This window comes from Haliaeetus albicilla, chromosome 7 (assembly GCF_947461875.1).
Source record: "Haliaeetus albicilla chromosome 7, bHalAlb1.1, whole genome shotgun sequence".
In the NCBI taxonomy this organism is placed as follows: Eukaryota; Metazoa; Chordata; class Aves; order Accipitriformes; family Accipitridae; genus Haliaeetus; species Haliaeetus albicilla.
The window spans coordinates 6,421,811-6,430,904 of NC_091489.1; the positions used below are offsets into that span (position 1 = coordinate 6,421,811).

General features: G+C 42.2%; 1 protein-coding gene across 1 annotated transcript; it reads left to right on the forward strand.

Annotated features, from left to right (window-relative positions):
• Positions 1-940: 940 nt before the first annotated feature.
• On the forward strand, positions 941-8,777 carry WNT9B (Wnt family member 9B). The gene is made up of 3 exons (XM_009916489.2): positions 941-1,190; positions 7,044-7,309; positions 8,203-8,777. Exons 1-3 carry the CDS (start codon positions 1,115-1,117, stop codon positions 8,677-8,679), a joined length of 819 nt encoding a protein of 272 aa, XP_009914791.2. The 5' UTR covers positions 941-1,114; the 3' UTR covers positions 8,680-8,777.
• Positions 8,778-9,094: the final 317 nt, after the last annotated feature.

Sequence of the window (9,094 nt, forward strand, 5' to 3'; positions counted from 1 at the left end):
GCTGAGATGTGTCCCAAAGTAAAGGTTCTAGGACATTTCCATTTACCTGTCTGGTTTTGGTATTTTTTCGGCGTGGGGGGGTTGAGGCACTCTGTGATTGTTACCTGTTTGGTAATCAGGAGAGGCACTCCTGATCAGTGTTGTGCAAATGCATGACTGTTCCCAGTTTCTTTGTAGCCCTCAAATCTTGCATCAAAGTAAAATAATTCCTCTGTGTTTTCAAGCACCTTAAAGATACTAAGGGAGATTAATTTTGTGAGAAAAGTACTGTCTTGCCATGAAAAGTGAAACCATTTGTCTCAAAAATTTGTGACATTTTTCAGCTGAATTACATATAAACACACATAAGTGCATTGCTTTTGCATTTGCAATACATTTTTAGTTGACCTTTCATTTATTTTTTCAGCAAGAAAATGTCTTCTGGTAAAAGTCGTGCTTGCTCTAGAAAGGCAGTCATTGATAATGTCTCCCTATTGGTCTTTCCTAGCCAGGTCTAGTGGCATGGTACCAGTGCACACAAAACCCTCAAGGATGTGATTAATGCTTTATGAGTTAGCACAGAGCTGTGACATACAGTGACCTGCAGTACCAGAGTAGCACAAATCTCTGTACGTGACAGTGAATATACTGTGAAGGAAACAAAACTGCAGGGGTGTAAACTTGTCCTCTTCATGGAGTCAGGAGAACTTCCCACCCGAGGTTGCTGGCGGCAGCACACATGTTTCTTCTTTCTCCGCACAGTGTTAGTCTGCTACTTGGCCTTGGTGTGTGGTGGAAATGGGATACTAGATCTAATCAATCTGTTTTGATTAACCTTCTGAGCTGGTAAAGTACCCTGACCAGCAGCTTTCTGAATATCCTCCCCTCCGATCACCTTTTCTCTTCCATGACTGCCGTCTTCCATAACTCACTGCTTTTTCTGTTTCCTTTCAGCCTGACGGGGAAAGAAGCTCTGACCCACTTCCCATCCCTGGGACCCTCCACAAACTCTGCCCAGGGGAAGGTCCACGTGAAACAGTGTGACTTGCTGAAGCTGTCCCGCAAGCAGAAGAGGCTGTGCCGGAGGGAGCCTGGCTTGGCAGAGACCTTGCGGGATGCCATCCGGCTTGGGATCATGGAGTGCCAGTACCAGTTTCGCAGCGAGCGCTGGAACTGCAGCCTGGAGGGACGGACCAGCCTGCTGAAGCGAGGTACAAGGTAGTCTTTTGTTTGCAGTATAAAATCTCACTTGGTGCTCCAGCCCCTAGAATATGCATCTCAAATTAAGCGAAGTGGGACAGTAACCAGGGAATGCAGAGATCATCTGTTTTGCCTAGGAATGGGAGCTGTGCAATTTGGGCCCTTTTGCCACAAAATATGCCTTATCCTCATCTTTCCTGTGCGGTTTGTCACGGATTGGAAAGTAGAAGGAAGTTTACACCCTTGGCTTGTGGATTTTTGTCTGAGACCAGAGTTGCCTAGACCGACCATCTTCCTTGGCTGGCAATCAGGGATGATATTGTGAAAAATAAGGGTTAGTGCTTTACGTCAAGGGACATTTTAAGAAAACACTTTTTAGCTCTTTGGATATTTTCATATGTAAATCTCTGCTGTTCTCTGATACAGAATTTAATCCTAATTTACTGTTTGAAAAAGCTATTTATTAGCATTAGGGCATTTCAGTGCATGTTGACAAATATCTCCTGAGACTCTTTCACATATATTTGGAGTTTCTGCAGAGAGCACAGAAGAGCCATTGGCTTCTGTTTCACAAAATGCTTTAGAGGAAGAAAATGTCCTGTGAGTTCTGTATTTGAGGTAGGAAGGAGCATTATAAATCCTTCAAATTATAAGAACTTGAGAAAAATAGAATGAAGACAGACCCTGAAACTATTTTTTAATAAAAGTTCCCAGAGCATGCATATATACTTTGCTAAACCTGTCTTGGTCCAAACAATGCCTGACCATCTGTTACTGAGTTTCAGCCCTTTGATAACGTTTAGTAGCATTTACTAAGTTTCAGTCTTCAGTATTACTAAGTTTCAGTCCTTTGATAATGTTTAGTAACTTAATGTTTTAAAAAAAGAGGCTTGAATAAGCCAATATTAACTTTGATGAAATCAAATTGTTAATTTCAATTAGCATTGGAATTGAACCTTTTTAACATTTCCATTTAAGATCATCAAATTTTATTAAAGTAAATATTAAGTTAATGTTTTAATAAACCAGCACATACAAGATCAGATCTACTTCATTGCAAGGCTCTATTGTGAATTTTTTAGCACACTGTGGAAGAAGATGTTCATGATCATTTTGAGTGACTTTCTGACATCTGTACCTTCATCAACCTCAAAGAACTTGAAAATGACAATTGAATAATCCTCATCTTCAAATAGCTGGAAAACATCTAATTATCTCGTGGTGGCATGCCTCAACATTTCCATGGACTCCTGACTGACAAAATAAAATATCACCTGTAATTTAAAACCTGTTTTGGCAGATGAGGATAAGTGTTTGAAAACTTTTATTACACAATCTTAAGGATCAAATGATGATTTAATACAGAAAAGTATGCTATATACATCTCCTATAAGAGAGGACAGTTGGCTGGAAGCAATTATTAGTTCTCATTTTCCTTTAACTTGCAAATAGGTTCGTTTCTTTCACAAAGAACACAAACACTTTCAGCTGCCACTTTTGATCTGTTTCTCACATATTCGTACTGCTGTTCTGTTGCTGCCTTGGAAATTGTTGGTCAGACAATGGACTATGCTCATTTCACCCAAGTAGTGATGAAGAGTTTTAGAAATTATTAAATCATTTGATATCGCCATGTTCCTAGAGAAACTGTAAAGAAAACCACACTTTTTTAACAGTCTGTAATGGTCTTATGAGTGAAAGAAGGGAAAAGAGATCATGTCCCATTAAGGGGGTTCATTTTTGTAATAGGTGAAAAGCCACACTTAATTTGCAGTGACAAATTAAAAAGCTGCTGTGACTGATTTGGATCACAGATGCTTTTCCTGCTTCTAGAAACACCACCATCTTTTTTCCTCTATTTACATACTTTTAGTAAATAAAACAAAAAATGCCAAGGGCTTTCTGGATTTTGAAATGCCAGATTTATTTTCACAATCAGCACCTTTTGTTGTTTTACACTGGCACTCCTTTGGGTACAACTGGGAAACTCCTTTTGCATAACCTACAATCCTTCCAAGACTATTGCAGTCACTTACGACAGTTATTACTCTGCACTGATCCATGCAAAATCCTTCTGCATTCCTTCCCCACTTCTTTAAAAATCCATGGAAATAGTTAGATTTGAAATGATTCTGGAGAGACATTTCAAGCCATCTTGTTCCCCGGTGGCTGCTGGTGTCTTTATAAGACGTTTGTAAAGCAATGATGATCTTTTGGTTTCCAAGGTGTGCCATAAAGGCAGTCAACTGCTGCTGAAGGTCAGGTAAGCAGTATTTCATCTCAAACAACATGGTGATTTGGGGAAAATAAATACTTTTAGCAAAGACAGCGCAGATACAGCCACTCAGAAAAATCCTTCTCGAGAAACAAGCACGCTACAATCCTTCCATCCATTAATCCATTTCTTTGTTTCATGTTGGTTACATTCTTTGACCTTCAAGCACTGGTTTCATTGATGTCATGAGGAATCTAGGAATGCTACAAGCACAGGAGCGGTGGCTCAGAGATGTAGAATTTCCATCACTGGAGATTTTGAGAACTCAGTTGGGCAAAGCCCGGAGCAACTTCATCTGGCATTGGAGTTAGCCCTGCTTTGAGCAGGAGGTTGTACTAAAGACCTTGAGAAGTCCTTCCATCCTAAATCTTTCTACCATTCTATACCTTTCTGGTCTGCTCTTTTTTGTTTGTTTGGTTGGTTGGGCTTTTTTGTTTGTTTGTGTTTTTTTGTTTGTTTTGTTTTGTTTTTCCCAGATAAAGATCTCTTCCACTTGCTCTGAAATGCTCAAAATATCTTTACTGTAGCATTGAAAAATCTTTGACCTTGAGCATCTTTCCTTTGGCAGAATCACCACATGGCTAAACTCCTCCTATTATAGTTTTCCTTGTGGTCTAGAGCACACCACACCACAGAACAGTGTCTTGCCATTGCAGCAAACATCGTTCTGTATTTATAGGCTGCTGAGCTAAGAAATAATTCCAGAGAGCTCAGGGGAAGACCTGGACGTGTGCAAGGTCCTACAAGAGGGAACTGGCTTACTTCAACATCTTGAAATTCAACTCTGTGCTGGTTGTTTGCAACCGAACTGCCCAGCAAAGACATCTGCATTTAGATGTTCCCCCTTGCACCGAGTGTTTAAGATTTCATTTAGTCACTAGCAACACAGTCAATGGGGTCAGGAGAGTGACTCATCCCTAAAACAGATCCTGACAGCCTCGGCATTGGCTCCAGGCTCCACTGGCTGTGGTGACAAGAGCTCCACTGACGTAGTGGAAGGATAGATACCCAGGACACATGGAGAAACCTCTATTTAGATCTTCTCAAATCATGCTCGTTGGAGCTGATTGCTGCTCATTTGTGCTATGTCCTACTGAAATTCCAGCTTCAATAGCTGCTTTGTTACTCATTGTTATTCCACAAGGGCTGAAGGACCATTCAGTTTTTCCTTTACCCATGTGATTTGTGAATTAAACAATTAAATGGTGATCAATCCCTTATGACAAAGTAGAAGGAATCATCTTAGACTTTTCAGACAAGCATTTGGCAGTCTGGTGACATTGAACCTTTGCCATAAAAGGAGGTGGGAGGCGGGGAGAAGAAGGAGTTGATTTGAAAGTACTCTCGTTATCTTCAGTGACTGCTGTCTGCAGTGGCCTGACCACAAGCAATGGTCTCTGATTTCAAGTGGGTTGAAATCTGGCCAGCACTTACGTGGAGTGCCACAGAAGAAACCAAACCATCACTGGTCAGAAATAGAAGGAGCAGTGTGGTATTCCACAAAGTCAGATTTAGCAGGGTGTGTGGAGCTGACTGGTACTACTAGCTTTATATGGTATGGGAAAGTGTTTCTAAAATGCTCTCCTCTTTTCTGGTATCAGTATCTCAGATAGGATATTGGGAATCTGATAAACATTTGGAGATCAGCTTCTGGAATTATTTTTCACATCTAGGATCTCAAATGTATCTTACCCTCTCTTAGCTCCTTCTTTTGGGTTAGCCACTGTTTGAAAATGTGTGAGCATCATGTTGCTGTCCATAATCTGTATTGACTGTGTCCCATACCAGCTTTTCCAAAACATTTGATGGATTTGGTGACATTTTTTCATTATTCTTCTAGTCCCTTGAGAGATTTTATAGAGCATCATCAACCAGAGCGCTTAGTTGCAAGTTACTTGTCCCAGTGATATAGCAACTAAAACGATGAGGTAGGAAACAGTCTGTTGATTGATCTCATTGACCATCTCCACATTTTCTTGACTCTCTCATCCATGCCCATACTGTTGCTAGATCTTTCATCTAAAATTCTGGAATTCCAAAGAGCTCCTATGAAATTTGTATTGAAGTTGCTAACACAGCCTTTCCATTATGGTCATGATTAGTCGATTTTTCATGCTTCTTACTGATAGCTATCAGAAGAACTCTTTGTCCTGTTATCTGGTCAGATTTATGGTGACCTCACTCGGATCTCAGCAGTCAGTGGTCTGATCTATTATTACAGCTGGATGGGAATTCTTTGAGGGAACAGAATGATGGAAAGATTTGAGGTTGGACTGGATGAATTTAGAGGTGCTTTCCAACCTCTGCTCAAAGCAGGGCTAACTGCAAGACTAGACAGGTCTCTGTTGTTCTCTCCCTCTCCTCCATTTTTGGGGGAAACAGATTTGTTTCCCTCTGATGTAGAAGGAAATTTGGAACTTTCCAATATGGAATATTTGTTTGCTTCAGTGTGTTTTCTTCCATGCAAGTGGTCTATTTTTCATAAACCATAACTTTTCTATTTTGGCCAGTCTTATCCATTCTTGCACTCTGAGCTATTAATCAGTCACCTGTCTTTCTCTTCCTTGCACTATTTCCTAAATTGTGGACTTTTTAAGCAATTTTGCATTAATAGTTTTGTTTTCTGTAAATGAACTCTGAAGGAAATACTAAGATTTTCCCCTGGATTAAATAGGAGAGGAGGTAAGTAATCAAAACAACATGTTTTGGGGTTTAGGTCAAGTTTGTGTCAACCAGGGTTTTCTGGAACTTCTGTGGAGCTCGTATCAACATACCCATTTCTATCTGATCTCATGTCTTCAGACTGAATTTCTATTCAGGCACTGTACTTCCTTTCCTAATTAAAATGTCATGGTGTGTCACGGTTGTGTACCTCAGGGCAAACATAGTCAAGCTGGGAAGCCTGGTTTAGGAAGGAGAATACCTTCAGAAAGCATCACCACAGTCACTGGGAGTAGATAATTTACAGGGAAGTCAGAAAACCCACTCATGTGTGGGAGAGTTGTCCTTGCCCAAGATGTCCTTCAACATGGAACCTTTCCCAGTCAAACTACATGTGATCTTTCCATGTGAAATATTACTACTGTGCCAACACAGTCCCAGTTAAAAACATTTTTTTAAATAACAGGTCAGATTTAAAAAATATTTTTTCAGTCTCTACTAAATCTTTGCTGATTTTAAGCCACGATGTGACTTCAATGACAGTCTCTATTCTCACCTATCAACTCTGTGGTGAAGATGAGGACAAATGGAGTTTCATGACTGTCGCTTTTTGCAGTTGAATATTTTCCCAGGACTGTTTGGCTGTTGCCACCCATCCCTTGATTCATGAGTGATGTCCTGTCTCCATATTGAATCAGTCACAGTCACCAGGTGAGACTGGGGTGTTACTACACCAGTTACTTCAAACACGATATTGAGTTCCTCTGCTAGGAATAGTGTGCAGGTAATGGAAGAATTTTGTCTCTTTGTATTTCTAAGCATTGTGCTTGGTTTTAGTTCACGGATAGTCAAGAGACCCAGTGAGGTGGATGAACAGCTTATTTTGCCTTTCCTGCTCCTACCCTCTCCTAATCCTTCTCTTGTGCAGGTTTTAAGGAAACTGCCTTCCTCTATGCAGTGTCCTCTGCAGCTCTCACCCACTCCTTGGCCAGAGCGTGTAGTGCTGGGCGTATGGAACGCTGCACCTGCGATGACTCCCCAGACCTGGAGAACCGCAAGGCCTGGCAATGGGGTGTTTGTGGAGACAACCTCAAATATAGCACCAAGTTCCTGAAAAAATTCTTGGGTCAGAAGAGGATTGGCAAAGACCTGCGGGCCAAGGTGGACATCCACAACACCAATGTTGGCATCAAGGTGAGGAGCTGCACTAGAAGGCCTAGAATGAATTTAGGACTTAGTGCAAGTCTTCTAACCCATCCTCAGCCAAGGCTGTTTGTGAGAGGGGTATTCACTGCCCCTATTCACAAACCAGATCTGTTTACCTGTGTGTCATGGACCTTATGGTACTGAGAGCTCCCTGGAAAGTCTCCTCAACTCTGGTGTGAGGAGTTGCATGTTGAGTGGCAGAGTAGCATCCTGTATCCTCTAGTGATATCAGGGGCTGAGTGACAGCAATAGGCAGCGTGGTAACAGCTGTAAAACTCAATGGCTGAATTACTCACAGGTTATGCCATGGCCACGGGTGTTTTGAGAACAGCTAGAGCTTCAGAGCTGGTGGGACATGTGAATTAGATTAAGGGTTGACACTCTTGAGATCAATTATGAGTCTGCTGGTGATTTGCTATGGAACTAGTCATGTTACAAGTTTGGGTCAGGGAGACCATTAGATCAAGCATTTTGGCTTGTATGTTACAGGCTACTGACTTACCATTGTTTTCCATTTACTGAGTCCAATTACTTGTTCAATTAGAGCACTGTCTTCATTTGAATATACCAAAGGGAATCCACCATGCTGGAGATACTCAGATTTATGTTTGACTACTCCTGCTATTTCAAGTAGGCTTTGTAAGAATTTATTCAGTATTCAGCCACTTGTCTTCATTCAGGCTTTCTACTGTCTGGCTCACCAGTCAAATCTCTAGCCATTCCTCTGTTTTGTTTTGGTTTTTAGAGTTTCCTCCATAAAAAGGAATAATACCATTAAAACTAAAGTACTTCCAGGCTGTCTGCAATCTGAGGTGTTGCCTCCACCCAGAACTAGGCTTATGGCCTGGCAGATAATGACTACCACTTCTTTTCCTCATCAGGCTGTGAAAAATGGTCTCAAAACCACATGCAAGTGCCATGGTGTCTCCGGCTCATGTGCTGTCCGGACGTGCTGGAAGCAGCTTTCTCCTTTCCATGAGATTGGACGACTGCTGAAGCTGCGCTACGATGATGCCGTCAAGGTCTTCAGCACCACCAATGATGCTGTGGGACACTCAGAGCTGGCTGGCCCACAGAGACAAAGCCATTCCCCCAAGCACCCTGCTTCACCCCGCTCTACTGACCTGGTGTATGTGGAAGACTCTCCCAGTTTCTGTCGTCCCAGCAAATATTCCCTGGGAACTGCTGGGAGGACCTGCTCTCGGGAAGGCAACTGTGACAGCATGTGCTGTGGACGAGGCTATAACACCCAGAGCCGGCTGGTTACCTTCTCTTGCCACTGCCAGGTGCAGTGGTGTTGCTATGTTGAGTGCCAACAGTGCATGCAGGAAGAGGTGGTCTACAGCTGCAAGCAGTAAAGACAGTGCTAGAGGATCAAGACAAGTCCTAGAGTACAAGGAAGCAGTAGGGAGAGAGAGAGACATGATTCTCTGCTGTGGGGTGAGGGCAAAGGCAAGCAACAAAAATGTCCAGTGCTCCTATTATCTCAATGTTGAGATCCTCTGATCTGGGGAGAGCTCCTGTATGAGGGGTGAAAACCAGAGGTTTTGTCAGGTATCAGATCAGGAAGGAGGGACAGAGAGTGGGGGTAATGTGGGGACAGCAGAAACATTGAAGCCAGTCAAAAATATCTCTCTTGAGCTAAAATTTGTACTCTCGTCTGCAGGAATATCGCCCTCCTCCATCCCTTACTTGCACTTAGGTAAATGCGTTGGGGTGGTGACATTGAAATACTGAGGGCTTCTGCCCTGGTTCCTGGAGAGAAGTGAATTC

Coding starts and splice junctions, on each gene's coding strand:
- WNT9B (XM_009916489.2), top strand. CDS start 1,115: ATGGAGTGCCAGTACCAGTTTCGCAGCGAGCGCTGGAACTGCAGCCTG. Junction 1,191..7,043: donor GACCAGCCTGCTGAAGCGAG/GTACAAGGTAGT, acceptor TCTCTTGTGCAG/GTTTTAAGGAAACTGCCTTC. Junction 7,310..8,202: donor ACACCAATGTTGGCATCAAG/GTGAGGAGCTGC, acceptor TTTCCTCATCAG/GCTGTGAAAAATGGTCTCAA.